Source organism: Corvus moneduloides, chromosome 22 (assembly GCF_009650955.1).
Source record: "Corvus moneduloides isolate bCorMon1 chromosome 22, bCorMon1.pri, whole genome shotgun sequence".
In the NCBI taxonomy this organism is placed as follows: Eukaryota; Metazoa; Chordata; class Aves; order Passeriformes; family Corvidae; genus Corvus; species Corvus moneduloides.
In genome coordinates this window covers 7,411,818-7,435,554 of record NC_045497.1, presented here as the reverse complement: position 1 = coordinate 7,435,554, position 23,737 = coordinate 7,411,818, and the positions used below count along the sequence as shown (strand labels likewise).

General features: G+C 55.6%; 2 protein-coding genes across 19 annotated transcripts in view; both read right to left on the bottom strand.

Moving 5' to 3' along the window:
• EIF4G3 (eukaryotic translation initiation factor 4 gamma 3) overlaps nt 1-4,476 on the bottom strand; it is a 142,060-nt gene extending 137,584 nt beyond the window's left edge. For 7 of the 13 annotated variants that reach the window (XM_032131975.1, XM_032131976.1, XM_032131979.1 and 4 more), the window contains exon 1: nt 4,245-4,468. In XM_032131975.1, coding sequence (XP_031987866.1) covers nt 4,245-4,414 — 170 coding nt within the window. In that variant the 5' untranslated portion in view covers nt 4,415-4,468. Of the gene's footprint in view, nt 1-4,244 lie in introns of all 13 variants that reach the window. The other 6 variants (XM_032131972.1, XM_032131973.1, XM_032131974.1 and 3 more) reach the window with 3 other exon arrangements.
• Nucleotides 4,477-10,121: 5,645 nt separating this feature from the next.
• Nucleotides 10,122-22,721, bottom strand: ECE1 (endothelin converting enzyme 1). 6 transcript variants are annotated; one of them, XM_032131534.1, is made up of 18 exons: nt 22,558-22,721; nt 19,244-19,330; nt 18,190-18,331; nt 17,267-17,479; nt 15,839-15,963; nt 15,346-15,558; nt 15,063-15,254; nt 14,396-14,538; nt 14,196-14,310; nt 13,890-14,000; nt 13,540-13,638; nt 13,347-13,424; nt 12,865-12,968; nt 12,551-12,661; nt 12,355-12,422; nt 12,088-12,278; nt 11,900-11,995; nt 10,122-11,620 (listed from the first exon to the last, which is right to left on the bottom strand). In XM_032131534.1, exons 2-18 carry the CDS (start codon nt 19,328-19,330, stop codon nt 11,444-11,446), a joined length of 2,265 nt encoding a protein of 754 aa, XP_031987425.1. In that variant the 5' UTR covers nt 22,558-22,721; the 3' UTR covers nt 10,122-11,443. The 6 variants fall into 6 exon arrangements, with proteins under 6 accessions (XP_031987425.1, XP_031987424.1, XP_031987427.1 ...); XM_032131533.1 differs by lacking the exon at nt 22,558-22,721 and adding an exon at nt 22,432-22,538; XM_032131536.1 differs by lacking the exon at nt 22,558-22,721 and adding an exon at nt 21,585-21,681.
• Between the last annotated feature and the right edge of the window lie 1,016 nt (nt 22,722-23,737).

Genomic DNA, 23,737 nt, shown 5'->3' with positions numbered 1-23,737 from the left:
CCAAGCTGACTTTTGTGCCCAAGCAGCTTCCGAATGCCTTGTCCTCAACAGACAAACCCCAGAGAGCACAAAGCTGCTCCATCACGTAGTCTGGGAAAACACCCCTCAAAATGGAAGTAAGAGAGGGAAGATGACATTGGCTCCAAACTTCCAGAGGGGATCACGGCAACCCAGAGACCCCGACCCTTTGGCGCACGCTGCAGATTCTCTCCTGGGAAAAATTATTGGGCACTTTCTCCTCCAGCTCAACTCTGTTGACAGAGAGACAACAGAGAACCCCGTGCACCCAAATCCTCCTCAAGAATCTTGATTTAACCAGATCTCCAAGGCAGGCCTACTCTGGCCTGGCCTGCATCCCAACACTGGGCAAGCACTGCCAGGAACTCACCCCGACTTCTCACACAGCCTCAGACATTCCTAAACGCCATCCTCTATTTCTTGCTGTCCTCCTGGGCTTTTGGGAAGCTGCTTGCATCCAGAAGATGCCACCCAACACAGCAGGAACTAGCACATCACTTCCTGAAAGGGACTACAGCACAGTTAGCTGAACAATGCAGGAAAAACTAAAACTAAATTACTGAAGCAACATTAGCAAAACACACATTTCCTCACAGAGCAATGGTGGAATTCACACAGAAATCAGTCCCCCAAACACCGATCCTTCCTCTCTGCTTCTCAGAAATTGAATTAACAAGGAGGAAGAAGAGAAAAAAAAAAAATTAGTAATGGTCTGTTGCACCCTGAGCCTGCTACGACCTGCAATAACCTGAGGAACACCCAGTTTTTCAGAGATGCCCAATCCCACACGGAAGCAGCCACAGGGATAGATTAAAGTCAAGCTTACTGGTGCCTGCACATCAACAACCAGGAACTCCCTCCAAACGTGAGGAAGTTGGGAAAAGAAAACAAAACCCTACTGACACCAGCCCCAAGCTGCAGACAGCTCTGACTGAACAGTGTCACATTAACCAGCAGCTGGGGGACCTCACCCCAGGTGCCATCCATCAACCTGGCTGTCCCTTACAGGCCAATGTTTGCTCTCGTCTGGGCTAGGAAGAAACTGATTATATTGATCCACAAAATTTATTCCCAGCACGGGGACTTTTGAAAGAGCAGCTTAATGTAACACACACACAAAAAATACTTCACTCCTAAGTGGGAGAGTAAAGAACAGGGTGTAGTGTGACACGTGTTAGAAGCACCATCGAGGTAAAACCACGAAGGGCCACAGTGCACTTGCAGCACCTCTGTTACTGTACATTTTTATGGAAGGAGTCTCACTCCAGACTTCACTGGAACTTCTCCTGCAGAAGCAGTCTGGGAGTCAAAGCCAAGGAGGGCAGATTGGGATTTATTTTTTATAATATCCCTTCTGTGTGTCGTTTCACCCTCCCTTGTCCTTTCCTCCCAAATAAGGGTCAGAATCCAACTGAAGGATTTATCCATACTTTATCCATGACAACTTTTTAGCACAATTTCTGCCTGAAATCAGGTTTGGCTGAATACTCACCACTGCCAGAGCCACAAAAGTATCTCAACTTACTTTTACACAGAAAATTTAACTTCTTGAAGCCGCTGTGTTAAGGAAATACCTCACAAGTCCGTCTTGTCTTACAGCAGCTTCAATAACTTCCTATTTACCAGGAAACAGAATGAATCTCACATCCAGACATTTCTGCTCTTCACGTCCATCACTTTCCAGCTTCTCCTTCTCGCAAAAATGTTATTTTTTTTTAATTCCTTCTTTCCCCTGTATTTTAATTTTCCCTCCCTCGTGCCTTGCTACATGCACATGCTGAACACTTCTCTCTCACACAATTCTTATTTTTTTCCAATTACACAGATATTGTTTAATTTCATGATACATTAAGTCTGAAACCACAGACCAAAGTTCACCGGTAGGAAACTGTTTTGGTTTAAAAAGCCCAAGTCAGAGAAACCTGCAACTCTTTTATCTGCTGTGAGGTAACAGTGGCTCAACACTTGTATCAAAACAGAGAGGGGAAAAAAAAGAAACCAAAGAGGGCTAAAAATAAGGCTGAACTCAGATGACCCCCTGCACTCCAGTAAATCAGGGATGAACTCTGCTCCCCGAGCCTCACTCAGAGCAGCACTGAGAGGTAACAGCTTTTGTTTATAATCAAACACAATTTGGTGGAGGATAAAACCGGCCAGGGCACCTGAATAAGCTTCACCAGGACACCTGAATAAGCACGGAAATTAAAGTGTTTGTATATATTCCAAGCAGAGATCAGTAGTTTAGGAGTTAAGCAGAGATATCGGTCAAACACAATGTTTTCAAAACAGGCTTGTCTAGAAATAAAAATGTAACGGTGTCATTTTAACCTCCCCACTTCTATAACACCAACTTGTCATGTCCATCTAACACTTCTCCCCACCTCTGTCCCTCCTGCTCACGGTGTCATTGGGTCTCCAGGAGGGGACACACTGCCACAGCAGCCCCAGCTCCTCCAGGAGCTTCTCCAGTCTTTCCAAGCCCTTTTGTTTTTAGGCTGTGCTCAGAGTAAACACAAACTTCATCCCTCGTGTGCTTCATGACCTCACCGAAAGCAACAACCACAACAGCACAGCCCCTCATCGGACCCACCACCAGGCTCCCCCTCAGCAACACCCAGAGAAGTATCCCAGGGAATAAATAAAGTGCTTTGGAAAGCCCAGCACAACCCCAGAGCCAGGCAAACTTCAGCCTTCAACTGTCAAGACACCCGAGCACCACATTTCCCGATAAAAAAGCCCTTTCCCAGACAAACCAGCACCTTGATGGGATGATCAGCCAGGCACAGCCTGTGCACGCTGGCCAGCATTCCCACTCCAACTCTTGGCACACCCCTCAAAACTGAGCAACAGTTTTACTTACCACCACCCTGCTGACTCTACTGACAGCACCTTCCCACTTTTTTTATTCCTAAAGCACCCGCTGGATTTACAGAATAGCACAAACCAGGCAAAAATCACCCAGCACAGAGAACGTCCAGGGGTTTTCACTTGACCCAAACAAATCTGTAACGTCAACAGTCCCATGATTTAAGCAATGAATTTGTTGTCATGGAAGGGGTGATTCTTGCCGGAAGCTCAAGAAAACAATGGACCTAAACTGATTATAAAAGGGCTGGGTTTTCCCACCTCCAAATTGAAAGTGAGAGCAGCAAAATGCTGGCACACAGGGAACACAGTTCTGAGCACAGGCAGCACGGCACAGCCCTCGGCACGAAAACCACCCTGCACTTCCACCTTAAAATCCAACTCACCGCCAAACGTTAATAGGAAAACACACTCCCGACCGTCCCTGCACCATTCCCGGATAACACAGCACGGAGATATTTCACAAAGTGTGTTTTTCACTTCATACTCCCCCCAAAACTCCAGGGAGGGGGGGAAGAGAACAGCCAGTTTGCCACGGGATGATGTCGGACGCTGGAAACAAAACCTCAGGCCGGCAGGCACTTTCCTGCTGATCCCTGCAGTATTTCCCTCCTGACTCGGGGCCTACTCGCAGCACAGAACCGAAGACCTTTAAAAAACACTCGCAGCCCCCGCCAGCCTCTCTTTGTAGCAGCGGCCGCTTTGGTGGGGGGATTTTGGGGAGTGGGAGCCTCCTCCTCCTCCCCATCACGCGTGGCCTGGCAGGGAAAGCCGCTCAGTGAGACGTTCCACCTGAGATTTATTCCCACCAGCCAAGTAGGAAAAATAAAATAAAATAAAATAAATCACATGAAAATCGTCCCTAGCTGTAAATAAAAACGCTGGGTTTAAATTCGCCTGGAAAAACAACAAAACCAAAGCACTTACCTGGGCAGGACCAGAGGCAAAACTGAAGAACGATTTATAATTAAAAGTTTACCCTTGGGGTCACCGCTGCTTTGGGGGAGGAGAAAAAGGGACCCCCTGGAAAGCGCTGAACCCCCAAACCAGCCCACTGGGGAGGTGGACGGCTCCCCTTACCCCGCACCATCCCAGCAGGTGCAGCCCCCTTTGCAGGGGGCCCCACACACAAACAGACACACAAAAAAGAGCCGGGAACCCCTCAACAACCCCCACCTCACACACCGCCCCGGCTCCGGGGGGCCCCGCGACCCCCAACCCTCCCCCCGTCTGGGGGGCCCCGCGACCCCTCACCCCCCACCGCCCCCAGGCCTCGGGGGTCCCCGCACCCCTCACCCCCCCGGCCCCGCTCGCTGTGGGGAGGGGGTGTCGCCCCCCTGAACCCCCGGGGCAAAGGATACTGCTGGGGCGGCTGTGGCGGCAAGGCCCTGATGTTGGGGTGAGGCGCCGGCGCCGGGTGAGGGGGAGCCGGGGGGGGAGGCGGCCCCGCCGCCGCCCCGCTCCCGGGGCCGGTCCCCGCCGCCGCCGCCGCCGCGCCGGGTTTCAAAGCCGCCTTCTGCGGTAAACTCATGGCCAAGCGCAGCCACCACCCCGCGGCGGGGAGCGGGGCCGGGGGGAGCCGCGGAGCGGGCCGGGGGAGAGCCGGGGCAGCGCGGCGGGCCGGCACCGGCGCCGGTCTCCGTGACAACGCGCCTCCCGGAGGGCTCGGGAGAGGGGCCGGCGGGGAGGGAGGGAGGGAGGGGAGGGAGGGAAGGGGGGGCGGCTCAGGCCGCGCTGCTCATGAGCCGCCGGCGGCTGGGGGTCGCGGTCGCCCTCGCCGGGGGCAGCGGAGCCGTTCGCGGCGGCGGCTCGGGGGCGATGCCGGCGGATTTTCCTCACTGGAGTAGCGGAGCATCAAACATGGCGCTGCGGCCGCCTCCAGCTGTCCGGCCGGGCGGGCGCTCGGGCGCCTTCGGGCCGCTCCGGAGCCGCTCGGCCCAGAGCCGATCGGCGACCTTCGGCTCTTTCCGGAGTCGCTCGGCCCACCGCTGATCGGCAACCTTCGGCTCTTTCCGGAGTCTCTCGTCAGCCAGAGCCGCTCGGCAAACCTCGGGTTCTTCCGGAAAGGCTTTCGTGGGCGCAAGCGCCCTGCCCTGCTCCCCCTCCCTCCCCGCTCAGCCCAGCACCTCCCGTGACCCCCGCGCTCGGTAAATTTCGGCTATTTCCGGAAGACGAAGGCGTGAGACAGTTCGGGAAGCTTCGGAGGAGCTCGGAAGAGGGGTTCCCGCCCCTCTCCTGGCTCTTCGGAGCTTCTCGGCGATCTTCGGAGTCCCTCGGGATCGGCGCGGGCGTAGCTTCGGGCACGCTCGGCTCGGCTCGCCTCGACTTCGGCAACGCTCGGCCGTGAGGGACTGGCCCGAGGCTGTGAGGGGGCGATGGGGTCCCTCAGGACCCACCCCACCGCGGGCTTCCCCTGCCCGAAACCTCACCCCCAGCCCCAGTTCCTGGCTTCTGGAGGGGATGGAAGGGGCAGCACCGCAGCCCCTCCTGAGGCGTCGTGAGGGCCGGCAGCCTTCAAGGCAACGTGGAAGCCGGGCACCCCTGGGACCCCGTTGGCTGTGAGGGGTCCCGCAGTATCCACCCCACCGCGGGCCCGAGGAGGGGGCTTACGTAAGAAACCTCACCCCCAGCCCCAATTCCCAGCTGTTGGAGCAGCTGGCAGGTGCCACACTGCAGCCCCTCATGAGGGCAGGCAGTCCTGAGGGTGACAGGGTGGCTCTGAGGGACCCCCGGGATCCCCAAGGCAGCCCACCTGTGGCAATGGGGACCCTCCAAACCTGCCCTTGTGGGGAGAGATGTCCACCTGATCCCATGGTCACACCAAGCCATCACCCCCCAAGGGCTGGCACACCTTCACCATTTCACATCTAACCTGCAGAAGCCTCTTCACAGCCACCACCTGAGCTTGGCAGAGGCCAAGGTGGTTTATACCATCTCAGGGAGATAAAAAGCACCTCAGAACAGATTCCAGCAGCTGCCAGATTGTCCTGACTTGTCCTTCCTCGCTGCTGGCCGCCGAGGGCTCATTCCAACCTGCTGGCACCTTCACGTTCCTGCCATGCCGCACATCCCAGGGAGACGCTCCCAGCACCGTCACTGCGCCCGCAGGTATTGCTGCCCCTGTCACCCAGCCTGGGGTGCTGCTCTAGGAAACCTTCCCAGAGTTTATTTGTGTCCCATCTGCTGCAAATTCTGAGCAGCTGCAAGTTTAGGAGGAAGATAATGCTTTAAAGCAATCACAAATAAACCCTTAAACGTGAAAAGCTTCTTTTACTGAAGTGAACAGCTCTTGTGGTGGTGTATTCAGGCACCTGAAGAGTAAGTGGTACAACCACAAGCTGAGAGAAGAGAAATCTTGTGCACTAAAGAAAACCTACCCAAGGGGTCACATCTGTCCTTGTCTGTGCAATGGTCCTGTTTCTACGCAGAGAAGTAATTTCGAGTTTTAAATATAAATCTGAAGGTGGAGAATCTGGACTGGGTGTTGTTCACTGGACCAAAATTCAGCACAGTGGGCAAAAAATAGTAGAAGGGTCTTGAGTACATTTTCCCTTTGGAGTCAGGCTCTGAGTTATCGAACAATGGGGTCGTGCAGGGGAGGTTTAGGACACACAAGAATCGCAGTGTATCCAGAAGCTCTCCCTCCTCCGAGGTGTGTTCTCAGAAGGAAAGCTGGGAGCTGCCACGAAGGTCTCCATTAAAAGCAGCCCTGCAACTGGAATATTTTCTTACTTATGTACTACCGGAGGGTACAGCCACCTTCTGCAGTGCCGGCAGGCATTAGTGGGGCAGGGGAAGATGACTCATGTGCTGCTTAGTGTCCCTTTCTGTGCTCTTTGTTCTGCATTGGGGTAAGGGAAATACCTGTGAGGAGGTGAACTCATACATACCTCACACTGCCTGTGGGAAATGGGGGGAAATAGGAAACACTGAGATTTTTGTTTTAAGGGGAAAGAGCCCAACCAAGCCCTGCCAGCCTGTAAAGAAGTCCTGAGTGCGGAATATTTCCATCTGAACCCAGGAACAAATATTTAGAGGGGGCTCTGGCTGGTTTTGTCTGAGTCAGTTTTCCTCAGCAGCCTTCAGCCTGCCATATTAACCGATTCCCCACCAGGAAAACTGAAGAGAGAAATAAGAATGACCTAAAATAAAGGCCAAGTGCTCCTCCACTCCCCAAAAATGGGAGAACAAAGGAGGAACTTCTCTCATGGTATGGGATTTGCCCAAAGACTAACAGATCTCCCAGCATCCCAGAGAGCTGCTGCGTTCACAGCACACCTCTCCTGCTGGGAAGACGATTCTCCCTCCACAGCTGGTAAAGACTTGGCTGTTGTTACTTGGAGGGTGCAAGTAGAGCTGTGTGTTCTGGGGGGCTGGTGCCGTTCCATGACCACCTCCTGGCACGGCCCCTCTCGGGTACCCCCCTTTGCACGGAAGGAAATTAATCTCAAAAGCAAATTGACATCCATGGCTGCCTCTGTTCTACAGAAATAGCTGCCTGTAAACACAGCTGCAAAAGAGCTTCCGAGCTCCAGGATCTTTGGATATACACTTTTTGCCTGTTTAGAAGGAAAAAAAAATGGCATTTTCACCATATTGTCTGCTGAAGCTCCCAAAATGTGCTGGCCAGGAGAAGGAGCCAGGCTCCTGGCTCTGTCTTAAAGCCCTTCCCAAGTCAATGTCTCTCCCCAGCCATGTTTTTCCCTTCTTTTTAATTTTTCCTGAGAAGAAAAAGCAGATATGTCTCCCTTCTACCCTATGTAGGACGATTTGGCCAACAAAATCCTGCAGATTTTAGAGCCTGAGTGAGTTCCAGCTGGATTCACACCCTTCTTCCTGCCTCTCCATTTCGTTTTTCCTCTTTTTCCTGCTAGCTTTATTAGCACCTGGGAACCAATGTGTCACTGTGGGCAGCTGCAGCCTACAGTGCTGAGCTCCTGTTTCAGGAGCCAGCCCTTTTTCCAGTCCCACCAGTCTCTCGTGTACCTGCCACAGCAGAGATACAACCCCACAGCACAGAGTGTAGTAGGAATGCTGGAGCTGTTGGTGAACTTAGGAAAATACAGGATTGGGGTATCACTGGAAAATGGCTGTTTTCCTGGAAGGACACTCATGAAGAGAAAAGCATAAAGCACAAAGCCACGGTCCTAGGAGTCAGTGAGGAGACGCAGCCTTGTTGTTGCTTGGCTCCGAGTGAAAACTCAACAGTGCTCAGAATGAGCAGGTCCCAGCTGCAAGGTGGGATTTAGAAATCTGCTCCCCACCTCCCACTCCCCGTCCTCCTGCCTTCAGGAAGGTGTGGCTTTTTCAGGGAAGCTTTTGCCCCTAAAATCTGGTTGTCCCAGTAGGTGACCTCAGCACTGTTTTGATGTGACAGGGGTTAGATCCTACCTGGAGGGAACAAAGTGGGACGGAGAAGGGCAGTTCAGATGGTTGGGTTCAGCCTCTCACCTCTCAACAGCTGTCTCAGCCCCACCAAACCTATGAACAGCCCCCATTTCCAGCTCCATTTGGAGGCTCCAGCATGCTCCAGGTGCATGCTTTCACCCAGCGCAGCACAGCAGCACCTCCCTCTTTCGGCTTCTCCTGCACGGATCCTCTTCCAACACCCTCCAGACACGAAAAACCCCCACCATTAAAAAAAAAAAAAAAAAAAAAAAAAAGTCCTGCTTGGAGCTTTCCCCATTCCTCCCCTGCCCGGGCTCAGCCCTCGGCAAACGTCTCAGCCCTCCAGGGCATAGCTGAGCGCAAAATAAAGCAAATACCACCCAGGACCAGGCAAGCCCACACCAGGCGCTGGCACAGAGCGGGATGATTCACCTCCTGCCCGCTCTCCCTACGCCCGGCAGCCTCCCAGGGAGGAAAACTCCTGCCACCCGCTCCCAGCCCGGCACGGGGAGCCTTGACCACAGCGTCTCCCACCACAACACAGTTAATGGTCACCCTCGAAATCCTTCCTGCCCTGGGGCTGTCCCTGAGCCATCACCTGCCTGGTCCCTCCCTGCGAGTAAGCCCCAGAGAGCCAAAGTACTTCTTTTTTGGATGGTTAAACCACTTCTAACAGCATCTCCATGTGACGCCTGTGCTGCCTTCCCTGCTCCTTGCAGCTGGGAAAACACCCTGTCACCCCAGTCTCACTCTATTCCTCTTTGCCTTCGACCCACGTTGCTCCTCTCTTTCCCTAGGAATGCAGGTATTCCACCACAATTTAAACACGCGGAGCCACATCCAGACCAAAATAGGACTCCGGTAACATCGCTGGCTCCTGCCAGCCCGGCACTGGAGTGTGCAGGCAGCGATTTTCTCGGCTCCACCGCCCTCTGCGGGTTTGCGCCATTTCCAGGCAGATCTCAGGGAAAACAACGGCCACGGCCGCTCCCCAGCGCTGCAGGAAACCGAGGGCCTCACACCGAGTCGTGCAAGCAGAAAGTGAGTGCTATTACTACATTTCAATTCCACGTGGGTGAGAAAACACGGTAAAAACAGTCAGAGAGGTATTTTAATGTCTTATTTACGCAACACCCCTGTCCTCGGCTCACTGCTGGCTCAGTCCTGCCCATGGCAGCAGCAGAAACACTCTGTATTCCCAAAAGTTTGTTACCAGTGGGCTGCAGCCTCCTAGTTTTTCCCCAAATCCAGTCCCGATTAACAATTCCAAGGCTAAATAGCAAAGGAGTACCCAGCACTTGGCTTGTTTTATGGCCATCAGCTCTGCCAGGTGCTGGGGTGAGGCTTGCAAGGAGCCTGCAGCCCAGATCCTGCCTTGCATTTTTTGGGCAAGCCTGATGAAGCCATGGAGCATCTGCTCGGAGAGAACGTTGGCCTGTGTTACAGAGCTGGCAGCAACCCACCAGCATCACCAGGCCATAAATATGGGAGTTTGGAGAGAAACCTGCGCGGGGCCTGTGCCGCTGGATCCCAGCACAGCCCAGCCGGCCAAAAACTCACCTGGGAGGAAGGAAAAGCATCCAGGAAAGACCTCCCTGCTGGGGAGCTGTGTGGGGCCATGCCATAGAGGTGGAAAGCAAAGAGCCACCCGCCGTGAGAGTGGGTTTTTGGGCAAAATGCCCTGGATCTAGCCTCCAAGGGAGGCAGCAGTCACCAAGCGCAGGCTGGAAAAAGGCTGCTTGGCTCAGTTTTGTCAGCATGGGACGGGTTCAGTGGTGCGCACAGGGAGAAAAGCATAAATAAAGGGATGCAGACTCTCCTGCTATAAGAAAGTATGAGTTGTGATCAGCTCCAAATCCAGTAAAAAGTATTTATTATTTCAATTACAATAAGCCCCACGCATAGGGTGAAAAAATAGTTACAAAAATCCAGCCCCTTCCATCCCTCCCTTTACATATAAATATTAAAAATCCCTCTAGGTCTCTGCGTTGTCTAGAGTGACAACACGCAGCACCTGAGCTCCTGTCAGTGCTTTCCCCTCAAAACAAGTATTAAAAACATCTCTTAAAAAAGTCTCTCAGCCCAATCCTGATCACTTCTCAAACCAGCTGTGGAGGGACAGAGTTTTGGGGCCACATGGTGCTTTTGGGGCTTGCAGTTTCCCGGGCAGAGGGCAGGCTTGGCGTGAGAGAAGCAGCGGCAGGAACCGCCTGCACTTGTCTGGGAAGCTTTTGGGCCAGGAAATCCTGGCTGGCCTGGCTTCAGAGGGGACAGGAGGTAGAACAGGATGCTTCATCCACCCCATCACCACCTTGGTTACATCTTTGGTTGCGTCAATTTTTCCCTTTACACTCTGAAATTAAAGCTAATCCCAGGAGCTGCAGCATCCCAGCACAGTCTCTGTGACTTGCAGCATCCTCCAGCCCTGTCTCCAGGCCCACTGTCCCTAATTTTCCCCATCAGCATCATCTGAGGATAGTCTCTCCCAGAGAAACACAGGATCCAAGACTGGAAAGTTATATCCACGGCCCTAGCCAGCTTCCCTGGCCAAGGGACTGTCACCACAGGGTACTACACCTACAGCTGCACTAAGTAAAAAAAATTAATAAATATACTAATCTTGTACTAAAAAAAGGCTTTTAAATGCATTTTCCCTGAAAATTTCCAGTGTATTCCACGACACATGAAAAAAAAATATATATTTCCCTCCCCCAAAAATATATCTAAAAATATTTTCCACCCTCATGTGCGCATCTTTGGAGACAAGGTGGTACACTGGGTGTATTCAGACACGCAGACAAACCTTCCACTGTTGGGGGTTCCCTTTATCACCTCCGTAACAGAGGGGTTTTGCCAGGCGGTGGGTCAGGCTGAGCGCTGTGGTGTAAATACGGGCAGCGCCCATGGACACGTGTGCCTTGACACGTGGCCCAGGCATGGTGGGAAAGAAGATACCCCCAAACTGAAGTCATTTCACCAACAAGCAGGGGGATAAGGAGTTTTCACAGTGGATTGAACCTCGGACAATGCCGGGGATGCAGACACCGCTCTGGCTGAAGAGTTGGGCTCTCTGTGGCACGGAGAAGTGGTTTGAGCCTCAAAGGACTGGGGAAGCCCAGCTGTTGGCAGAGGATGAAGCAACCAGCCGCTGGTTCCCTTGGGCACTCGCCCATCACCAGACTTCACACTTCTTGAGGGGGTTCATGGGGGAGCCTGGGGGGCAGCTGAAGTGCTCCGCGAACTCCCGGGAGTTGGAGACTGTGCCAATGACGCGGAAACGCGAGGGGCTGTGGGGATCGGTGATGAGCCCCTCGTGTGAGCTCTCGGGTGTGCGAACCGAACACCACACCTGCAAATGGAGCGCGAGGGGCCTGAGTACTGACACCCACCACCATGGGGCTGGCTCAGTGCTGAATCCAACCCCTCTGCCTGCGTGATGGGAGCCAAGGCAGCTTGAGCTTCAGCTTTGTCTTGCTTTGTAACCAGCATCACCCCAATCCCATTCTCCATCCACTACATCATCTCCAGAGGACTGAGTTTTGCGATCACACCCTCCCAACCCCATCTGGGCATGCTCCACCCACAAAAACCCGTGTGCCCACCCTCCCAAGGTCACCACGTGACCTACCTGTGCGAAGCCAACGAAGAAGAGCTGGTAGTTGGTGAGACCGAGAGTTGGGAGTGTTTCTTCATTCCCATTCTTTTTCAGCCAGTTTTGATATGCCTGAAGACCAGGGAGCACAGGCGGATCAAGAGACAACACAAATCCCACCACGCCATGTCCCCCTTGGAATTTCCCCAGCCCCATGGTCCTACCCGGTAGGCAGCCTTGAGGCCCCCATTGTCAGCGATGTTCTCCCCGAGGGTGTGCTTGCCATTGACCGCCTCGCCGTTGACAGTGTAGTTGCTGTACTGCTCCACCATGCATGCTGTCTGACGCTTGAAGGCCTCCACCGAGGAGTTCTTCCACCAGGGACGCAGGTTGCCATCTTTGTCATATTCCCGGCCTGCAAAAACACAGTGGATTTTTCATCTCATACTGGCCACCTCTCCAGCTGCCCACCCACCTGGCCCTGCCCATACCTTGGTCATCAAAGGCGTGTGTCAACTCGTGGCCCACCACCACACCAATCCCACCAAAATTCAGGGACCTGCAGGAGGGTAATGGAGAGGTTAAGAAAGCAGCCTCTGCTCCTCACAGCCATGAAACTTAGCCTCAGATTTGGGTACAGGAGGAAAGCTGGGAATCCTGCCCTCACTGTTTTCCCGTGGCTCTTACTTTGGGGATGCACGGGTGTAAAAGGGAGCCTGGAGGATGCCAGCAGGGAAGACAATCTCATTCTTGGTGGGAGAGTAATACGCGTTGACCGTTGGAGGTGTCATGCTCCACCTGCAGGAACACAAACATGGCCAACATGGCAACACAAACCATCACCAGTGTTTGCTCCAACAACATCCACTTCTGTTGCAAAGCTGTTGCCCTAAATTTATCTCCCCAAAACCAGCACAGGCTGGTGGAGACCAAATCCCAGTGCTCCAGATATGCTGACACTCCCCACTGAATACAACAGGGAAGTGGAGCAGAGGACTTACTGGTCCCGGTTTGGCGGTTTCCGGAGCTGGTCAGCCGTGACCCTGGCTGAGAAGTTGTAAAACTGCATGACGTTCTCAAAGTAGAGGTCAGGCACGGCCTCGTACTGCAAAGGAACGAGGCTTGAGTGGTGTGCAGTGATTGCTCAGCCCCACTCCTCCCTCTACAGTCACATTTGAGCCTCCAGAGCCAGCAGAGTTATGACTTCTCCTGTTTCTCCTCCTCCAACATCTGTGGAGTCTCTGGAGGACAATGAATCACCCTTACGGAAAACAGCTCCTCCTTTTCCCAGGCAGGAATCCCAAGAGCCCCAGCCACCCCAGGACTGGCCCACAGCTCTCTGGGAAGGCCCTAGAGAAGGGCCAAGGACATCAGTGAGACTTCTGGAGGAAACCTGGGGTTCAAGGCTGCCCTCAGGCCATGGTGATATGGGCACATCCTGTACGTCCTGTAGAAGACCCAGGGGACATATCTGACAACTCACGTCATTAAAGACTTTATCCAGCTCCTTGGGGTCCATGATGAACTTGGGGTAGCCGATCATGTTGTAGATGGCATCTGCCTGGAGGGTGACAAGGACCAGAGTGTTTTTGGTGCCAGAGATGGAAGGACAGGCTCACCTGGTTCCAGCATCCTCCACCCTCATCATCTCCCCAGTGCAGCCACCAGTGCCTCACCTTCTCTTTGGCTGATCTCCTCGTCTCTTCATCCATCCACTGCAGGGTCTCCAGGCTTTCCTCGAAGGCAGTTTTAATCTCCGCGATCATTTCCTCTGCCTAGACAAAACAAGGCAGCACAGTGTCAGTCCAGAGAGCTGGCTTCCTGTCCCAGAGAGGTCAAGGACCTTCACACCACAGGGAGGAAGAGGCTGGGCGGCCAAGACAACACATAGTGAAAAACCCGGCACACGGACATGCACAGCAAACACAACAAGATGGACAGAGAAACATTGTCTGCCCCGATGGTTCCACCACTGGTGGGGCTTTCCCAGCACCAGGACTTGCACGCTGCTGCCTTGGGGACGTACCACCTGCTTGCTGTCCTCAGCAAAGGTGGCCTTGACAAACATGGCCCCCAGGGCGAAGCCCAGGTTGTTGTCCGTGTCACTGATGCAAAACTTCCAGCGTGGGAGGCAACTCTGCATGGGACAAGAGGTGGTCATCAGTGGTGGCATTGAACAAAGCCCTCCACATTCCCACCCCTTGCTCCACTTGGCCCTTCCATCCCCCCGCCACCCCAAAAGCTACCCCACATCTCTATTGTTTGGATGCCACATGACAGGGCCTTGACATAAAAAGCCATCACTTGAGGGCCCTGGGGACTCTGCCCTCACCTTCTTTGTCCCATACATCACTTCCATGAATTTTTCCTCGGCATCCCGGAAGCGCTGGTCAAGGAGCGGGCTGGTTTTCCGCACCAGGTTCCAGATCATGTAGTTGTTGAGGAGACTATGGTGAGAGGCAGTGAGTAGGCAGCAGCACATTCCTGCCCACCCTGGGCACCTGTGTCTCTGTACAGGCTGGGGGTCCTTACCACTTATCCGTGTGCAGGATGAGGTCAGAAACCTGCTCCAGGTACTCCTTGGCATAGACCACAACGGGCTCTGACTCGTTGAGCTCCACAGGGTAGAAGACCGTGGAGAGGAAGGGCATCCAGTCCACAGCCGGTGCCAGCTCCTGAAAAAGCCACAGTGCTGCTATGGACCCAAAAACCATTGCAGGGGGTGGCAGCTGCTTCTTGAGCTGGAATCGGCTGCATCAGTCCCCATGTGATGGATTCAGCTGATTTTGCAGAGGCCAGTTCCTGTAAAAGCAGCATCCTCAAAAGGTTGGAGGGGAGTAAACAATTTCCTCACACAAAGGAAAAGAAAATGGGGTGAGTGTCAGAAATGTTGACACAAGTCATTAGAGCTCCTCTGGGGACACCAGGAGGTGACCTGGCTGATGTCCACGGGTAGCAGTGCCAGGAGGACATAAGTGCTGCAGTAGGACAGCTGCCAGCCCCAGGGGTGGTCTAGAGGCTGGGAGGAAGGGTCAGGGTGGGATTTCCCCAAGGAGGACATGGGCCAAGCTACTGCACAAGAGCTTCCCAGGCTGCGTCAGCTGGCGTCAGGATTCCCCGAGGAGCTGCGTCACCTCCACAGTCCACCCCGCTTCCCAAACCACAGCAGAATGAGGAAGCTCACCAGCTCCATCCCTACCTTTAGGTCTCCTGCTGTCATTTTATGATAGATGACCTCCTCATCCCGGTGCTTCTCCTGTGGGATGGTGATGTTGGCCAAGGCTGTCTCAAAGTCCAAGATCTGCTGCATCTGCCGCCGTGTTGACTCCTCATCGGTGCCTCCCAGGAACATCCCCAGCTGCACCATGTAGTTCAGGTACCCGGCGAGCACCTGTGTGGTCAGACAAGTGGCATCAGCATGGCAGGTGCCACCCACCCACAGCATCCCCCCAGCCAACCCACGTTTCCCCCGACACCTTCACCTTCTCATTCTCCGTCTTGTTCAGGTAGTAATCCCGCGACGGCAGGCCCAGCCCCGACTGATCCACCTGGATGACGTTGCTGTTGGAGTTCTTGGAGTCGGCGCTGACGTAGACAGAAAAGAAGGGCGAGGTGCGATAATGTGCTGTCACTTCCCGCAGCGTCTCGTTGAAGTTGTCGCTGGCCCAGGTACCGGTGATGTTCCAGCCACCCAGCTGGGGACAGACAGCAACCAACTTTTGGGTAAGAAACAGCCACCTGGAATCACTTCAATATCCCCTCAATATCCATCCTGGGGGGAAACATCTTGCAAGAGGGCTAAGAAGTCCCAATATAGGATTATAAATCCCTGCCTCTGCCTGCCTGACCTGGGGGACGCTCTTCCACAGATAGCACCAAGAATGGAGTCTGGAGGGTGCTGGGACTGCCCACGACTGAGCTTTTCCCCCCATTTTGCAGAGGGAAGATGGCTTTTCCACAAGGACTGGGACAAACCTTTTGGATGAGCTCTGTGAGTGGGGTAGCACGCAGCTCCTCGATCTTGCTCTCATTCATGCAGGCTTGGTAATAGCGCTGTGCTTTGCGCTCTGCCTCGCTTGACACATTGGCCGTGGTGTTTTCTGTGGGAGGGACCCAGGGAGAATCACAGGGGGCCCCTCGGATGGGCCCCTGGGAGCCAGAAGGATTCAGCCCCATTTGTGCAAGGCTAGGCTCCAAAAAGGTGCCAAGGATTGTCCCAATAGTCCCCACCATGCTCCCAAGAGCATCCCATTGGCCCCAGCCCTTCTTGGCCTCCTGCTCCCCCGTCTCATTTCCCACCCACAGTGACTGCCCCAACTCTTTGGGGACAAAAGATAAAGAAAGAAAGAAAAAACAAAAAGCATTTTTCCAGCAGCTCTGGAATTCCTAGCATCATCCAGCCCTGGGTGCTGCCCTTGCCTCTGAGCTGGTGCCCCCAGCCCTGTATTATTTATTCCTGCAAAAAGGAACAATAAACCCATTTTTCTCCTCTGCCTCCAAAACCTTCCTTTCATGTCCCCAGCTAAAATTCTGCTTCCCCAGAGGGTTTTTGGGGTTTTTTTATTTATTTTCCTGATGACACAGCTTGCACCTTTGGCTTCCCAGCTGTGTGGTTTTATTAACTAAAGGTCCCTCAGCTCCAAGGAATTCAAGGAAATGCCGAACGCGACCACTTGGCTGGCCGCCCAGTCTCTTCTCCCGGTAAAACCAGCGCCAGATTTCTGCGGGAAAAGCCAGGGACGAAGCTGTTCCCGCGCCACCCCCTTTCTCTCAAAAGACAACACTTTTCCCAAACCTTCTCTTTCCAGATAATCAGCCCTGGCGCAGTGGAAAGTGCTGATAAGGAGCCAGTTGTTTGCTCAAAGCTTGAACAAACCGTCCCCGCCAGTTGCTCGGATAAGCCGCTCTGCTTCGGTGTTCGCACGCACAGGCTGAGCCCAGGATCCTCCCTTTGCTGGGGGAGTTTTGGCCCCCCAAAAAATGGCCATATTGGCAGCCAGCCCCCCAAAAGGCTGCTCACAAAGGCTGGAAGCTATAGGAACAGGAAAAATGCATATCCTTCGGGTGATACTGGGGCACTGCAGCCTCTGGATGCAGCCTGAAGTGCAAATCCTGAATTTCAGAGCTCCTGGGAATGCCACCATGGGGTTTACAGGGCAGAGGCCAGGACTCTTTTCTCTACTTGGCACCAAAGACTAGCAACACCACAGTCAAAAATCTCAGGACCATCTAGGAGAGCAAACACAGCCAGGACCTGTTTCTCAATGTCCTCACAGCATTTGTGTCACAGACTGGTTTGACGCTGGAGTTCAATCCCAACCTCACGTGCATATGTTTTTGGCATCCCCTGGACCTAACAGGGCCCCTGAGCAATGCCGGGTCCCACCGCTCCCACGCACTCACCCAGCAGGTGCTTCATGATGGCCTGGTTGTGCTCCCAGAGGTTGTTGAAGGTGCCCCAGCGCGAGTGACCATCGGGGAGGGGGTTAGCCTTAATCCAGCCCCCACAGGCGTAGCTGAAGAAGTCCTCGCAGGGATTCACGGCGCGGTCCAGTGAGCTGAGGATGGAGCTGGTGACGGAGATGCAGGCTTCCGACAGGCACATGGCAGGCGGCCCTGGGGGAGGCAGGGACAGGTTCAGCTCCTCTGCTGCAGCAGGATGAGCAGCACCACAGAGCATCCTGCCCCGCACTGAAGGATGCGGGCAAATACCCCACTTGGTGCCTGAGCATCCCACCTGGTGCCTTAACACCCTGCCCTAGGGCAAGCAATATGGACTAGCATCCTGACCTATGTCTGAGCATCTGGCCAAATCATCCCATCCCAGGGCAAGTATCTCATCTTAGGCCCAAGGATCCTGCCTAGTGCCCAGTCATCCACCCTGGGGTGAAGGATGCAGGAAAACGGTCCATCCTGTGCTCAAGCATCAAGCAACAGGACAAAGGATCAGAGGAACACCTTATCCTGCACCTGAGCATCCTGCCCAGGGGTTAAGGGGTGCAGGTAACCATCCCGTCTTGAGCCCAAAGATCCCACCCCACACCTGAACATCCTGTTTGATACCCAAGAATCCTGTCCTGGGGGGAGGGGTGCAGGTAAGCATCTCACCCTTGCACCAAATATCCCACTCTGGGAACTCCCCAGCAACTCCCCTGGTAAAGGGGGCAGGATCCCTGCGCAGTTGTTTGCTCAAAGCTTGAGCAAACCATCCCCACCAGTTGCTCAGATAAGCTGCTCTGCTTCAGTGTTTGCACGCAGAGGCTGAGCCCAGGATCCTTTCTTTGCTGGGGGAGTTTTGGCCCCCAAAAAACGGCCAAAGGACTTACTGGCTCTGTACTGGAAGACGAGTCCCAGCAGACAGGCCACGAGCAGCACCGCTAGCACCCCCACCAGCACCACCAGCTGCTTCTCGGCACGCGTCCGCTCAGCCCAGCAGCCCCAGCTGCTCCGTGAGCTGCGGAAGTTCACCTGTGGGAAGAGCAGCGTCGTCTCCCCGCTGGCAGAAAAGCTCACTGATGCAGCCCCCATTTTGCTTCCTACAGCCCACAGCACAAATTAGCTCCGGCAAGGGATCTGTCATGGATCGGGCTGGGAAAGGCAGCAGTTGCCTTCCAGAAACCGGGCAGGAAGGGCGGCACAATGGCAGGAAAGGGAGCGGGATGAGCGTTTCGGAGGGCTCACCTACTGTCCCGTGCCACCCTGAACCCCTCCTCAAGCACAGCATAACCCCATGGCTGTCCCCGTCCCCACTGCCAGCACTGGGACAGGGTGGAGGCTGCATCGGGAAGTGCCTTAACAGGATACTCCCACTCAGCCGAAAAACATCCCCAGGAAACATCTCGATGTGACGGCAAGTGGAGACAGCCCCGCCGGGAAAAGCAAAAACACATTTGGGGCAGAAACCACCATTCTAGAGACTGATGGAGCTGGGATTGGGGCCAGGACAGAGAGCATCTCTCCAGACCTGAACCTTTCCCGGTGAGACCGGACACTGGCAGCCATGGGGTTTTGTCTTGCCACCCTCGGCCCTCTTTAAGCTGCTTTCCCACTGCTTGGGGAGAAATTAATCCCCTTCTGTGTGTGGACAAAATTCCCAGTGCTGCAGTAATTGCTCACCCCAACCATGCTGGGAAGGGGTTTGGGCAGCAGAAAAACTGGGAGGTGGAGTGTTGAAACAGTGGAGGCAGGATATGGCCCTGCTGGCTCCCCGTGCCAGGAGGGGAACGAAGGGCAGCAGTGGCAGGAGCCAACTGCTCTGCCCACACTGGACTTTACCCTCCAGACACTAGTCCCAGGTGGAAAACCCTTCTGCACCCCCTTTGCTGCTTGCCAGCACACAAAATGCCCTTTTTCCTCCCTAAAAGACACATGAAGCTATACCTGGAAGCCATTGGGGTATCCATCACCGTCACCAAGTGAGTCCAGGGGGTCTTCGTCGTCCAGTGTTGCCCGCTTGTAGGTCGACATCTGCACAGGGAAATCGGCAACAGACGTGCTCAGCGACCCGGGGTTGAGGAAGAGGATGAAGGACAAGGAAGATTTACACACTTTCTAAAGCCACCTTCTCCTCCGGGGAGCAAAATCCCGAATGGCTCTGAGGTAGTAAAGCACTACACAAATGCCTGAGGAAGGTTATGGAAAGCAAAGAGGGCCGGAGCCAAGAGCTGAGCAAAGCCCGAACCCGCCTCACTTTCCCCCAGGGCCGGGTTGTGCAACCTCCCCTTCAGCCTGGAATAAAGCCGGATCCACCTCCGCCCTACAGCGGGGAGAGGGACCCCCCTGTGCCAGGGAACCCCGGAGTGCCAGGCACCTGGGAAAGGCTGGCAGCAGAGAAAATGGCTTTTCACCCTGACACTACCGCCTCGCTCGCGCTCCACGCCCCATCTGTGAACCCTGCGCACCGTGAAACACCCGGAGACGTCCCTGCGAGCACCCAAAGGCGACAGCGCCAAGAATTTCAGCTGTGGACGGGCTCCCTCCCGGCGCCGTGTCTCCCGGGCATTATCTTGTGCCTGTGCCCGGCTCTTATCTCATCCCCGGCAGAAAAACAAGGAAAACCTCACGGGTTGGCAGCCGGCCCTTATCGTGCCACCGCCGCCGTTTCCTTCCCGCTGGCACTGCCCTGCTATCCAGCCGGATTGTCTCCCGACGGAGCAAACAACCCTCAACTCCCCACCGAGGGGCTGAGCACCCCAAAATCCACCCTGACCCTGCCACCGATGGCCCGAGCAGCACCACTCACAACCCTACACCCGCAATCAGCGCAGGGAGGGGGTTTACACCCATCTGGATGTCCCCATCCCGCATCCAAAGGGATGAGTTGATCAAAACCCCACACAGCCGTGCCTCAGTTTCCCCTGGGAGAATGAAAGCACCGGTTCTCAGCCTGGTTTCCAATAGCAGCATTCCCAAATCTCCCTTTGCACACTTAATAACAAATCTCATCCTCTCCCTGGATCCCATCCCCTCCCCGGATCCCAAATCCCAGCCTCAGTTTAATTAACCACAAACCCACCTGGGGAATAGAAAGGGTTAAAACAAAGATGTGGTTTCCCTCCTTGGTTGTACCAAAATCTCTGTTTGCAGCCCCAAAATCTCCCCTGGGCGCCCGCCTGGAGCCTGAGAACTGTGTGGCGAAAGAGCCTCAACTGCAAGATTTTATCATGGGGAAAATCTCTGTTTAGATCCTATTTTTTTCCAACCCCTTTCACTTTTTTCCACCTATTTTAGTACTTCGCACATGGCTGAAATTGGCAGCTCCGGGCACAAATCCCCGCTCACGTGGTGGGGGGACCCATGAAGCCCCCATGGCTCTGCAACACCAAATTCCTGGAACCCCAGCTTTCACTCCATTTCCTGAGGAAATGCAATTTTTTTCCCCTCAGTGATCCCCCACCCCGCCTACCCCAGCCTGAAACAGAAGGAGAAAGACCAAAAATTAATCCCTTTCTGTTCTCCTTTCACAAGGTATGTGCTGGCTCAATGCTGTACAAGCCATCAGAGAATCCAAACTGAGCCCAAGCTCCCCCAAAACGCCCCCGAGAGGCGCTGGGATGGACCCCCAGCATCCTTAATTTGGGGGAAATTGGGCCCGGGAAGTATTTTTAACACCCCTATCCTCCATATTGGGGGCATAGTAGCACCAATGGGTGCTCCCCACCCCTCTCCAGTGGGAGCACCCCTTTTCTGGAGCAAAAAGAGGTAGTTTTTGTCATATACCTCCCCCCTCCAAGCTGTTGCTTGCTTCAATCCGAATAGAAATGCGTTTTCCCAGGTCCAACAGGGTGGGGGGCACCACAGGGTGCACGGGGGGGACACCCACACTTTAACCCCCTACGCAAGGGATTTCCACTCTCTTTACAAGAATCTCAGCATTACCTTAAATAGCCTGGTTTTGCCCCAAATCGCTCCTTCGCTTTATAAACAATAAGCCCCACGTGCTCGGAGCCCGCACCCCGCCCCCCCCCCCCGGAAGGCTCGGGGGGCACCCAGCGCCCGGCTCTGCCCCCCCGGCGGAGCCCCGAGCCCGTACCGGGGCACCCCGAGCCTCCGCCGGCTGCTTTCAATTCCCGTCCGGGCGCCATTTCGGAGCAACCACGGCCACGATCGCGATGGCGATTCTTCGCCTCCCCCCAGCCCCCCAAAGCCCCCCAACTCCACCCCGAACCCCCCTAAGCCACCCCCGCGCCCCCAAAGCCCCGCCTAGCAAAGCGGTACCCACCGGCCCCAGCACCCATAAGTGCCCCCGCACCTCTACAGCCCGGAGTCAGCGCCCAGAAAGGCTCAGCCTGCTAATTAGGATGTCCGGGGGTAATTAGCAACCCCTGGTAATAATTAGGGTGCCGGTGTTAATCAGGGGTGCTGGGAAAGGAGGTTGGGGGGAGTTCCCAGTTTTGCAGGGAGCCTTGGCTGGCGAGAAATTAATTTTTTTTAAAAAGCTTAAAAAGCAGCAAAAAAAGGGTTAAACTTTACCAAAAAAACCCACCACCACCAAACAACCCCCCCCCCCAAAAAAAAAAAAACATTAGGGAAGAGAACAATCCAGTTTGGGGGTGTTCGCAAACAGCCCCACAAAAGTGGGTTCAGCTGGGTGGGGGGCGCCCCCCCCCCCCCCCCCCTTTGCAGAGGGAAACACGGTGCAAACCCCCGCGGGTCTGGGTCAAGAGGGGATTCGGGGGGCGGCGGGGGGGCTGAGGGGGGCACCCACTTTAGGGTCCCCATCTGGTGAAGCCAGTGGCCACAAAGCAAACGCGGCGGGGGGGGCCCGAGTGGGGCGCTCGGGGGTGCAGCAGGGGTCCCTGGGGGTGCTGTAGGGGTGTCTTAGGGGGTCCCTCGGGATGCAATGGGGAATCCCTTAAGGGCCCAATGAGGGTCTCATGGGCGTCCCTCGGGGGTGCAAAGGGGGTCCCACGGGAATGCTGGGGGGGTCCCCTGGGATGCAATGGGGGGTCCTATGGGGTTACAAAGAGCATCCCATGGGAGATGCATCACCCGGCGCCCCCTTCGGCCAAGCGCCCCCCACTCAACCTCTCCCAGATTTGGGGGTGTCGCTGGGCTCCCCCACTCACCATGGCCGTCACCCCACTCCCGCCAGCCCCGGCCCCGCTGGGGCGAGCGCCCGCTGAGCCCCGGCACAGCTCGTGACGCCGCTGCGGCCTAGCGAGGGTGGCGAGGGTGACGAGCAAAGGATGTACCTGGGATGGGAAACCAATGGGGCCGCGGAGGGACGGGCTTCCCGCGCGCCTCCTTTAACTCTTTCGGGGGGGCCCAAGCCCCGTTTGGGGGGGGCCCCACGTGCCCCGGCGCTGCTGGCAGCATCCCCCCGAGGCAGCCCCGGCTCGCTGGCCGGCGGGGGATGTGACGTCTCGGGGCGAGCGCGCAAGGCGCGATCCCGGGGCGTGCGCTTGTGCAAGCGCGAAAGCACGTGGGGTGCAGGGCCGCGGGGCTCCGAGCGTGCGGTAGTGCAAGCGCAGTCGTGCAAGCACACGAGTGCGTGACCGTCAAAACCACCCGCGTGTCCGAGCGAGCGGTGCCACGAACAGCCCAGCGCACGCTTGTGCGACGGGCACACGTGCAGATGTGCAAGAGTGTGCACGGGCGGCCGTGCGAGCGTGCGAGAGCGCGGAGGGTGCTGCTTGCACGCCTGCAGCGGCGTGTGAGCGCACACGCTCGTGCACGCCTGCAGTTGTGCAAGCGTGCCAGCGTGAGCTGTCCCGCACCGAAAAGCACCGGCGGCCGCCCTGCCGCGGTGACAGGGATGGGAACACGCGGTGCCACCTCCTCCCCGCGGTGCCTCCACCCCTGCGCTGCACCGACGGGCTGAGCACTGACATGCTCATCACACCCACGGGGCTGCGACAGTGCTGGGGAGTACAGAGGGGTGAAGGGAGGGTGAACGGGGAAAGCGTACGGAGGGATTTGGAGGTGCCGAAGGGATCTGGGGGGTCCGCAAGGGGCCGTGCCCATCCCCGTGGCATCGGGGCGCTGCTGGGGCTCCCTTGGTTGCACCCCGAGGCTCCCGGGGAGCGGATTTTTGGGCTGAGTCCGCCACCTTCTGGGAAGCCACGGGCGGCTCCGCGGGTCACGGAGCCCCTCGGGCCCCCGCCTTGGGGAAATTGAGGCAGGGCTGGGGGGTCACCCCCGCCGCCGTTGTCACCACGCCGTGTTTATTGTAAGACCTGCAGCAACGCCACTGGATCCCAGCAGGGATCTCTCGTGGACTGCTGCAGGAGCTTTGTGTGGGGAAACTGAGGCAGGGAGCCCTCCCTCAACTCCATCACCCCCGCCTCAACCCCTCGCTGGTGTCTCTAGCACGGTTTGGGTGAAAATAATGCAAAATCCGGCAAAACACACATCTACCCCACCAAGGGGCAC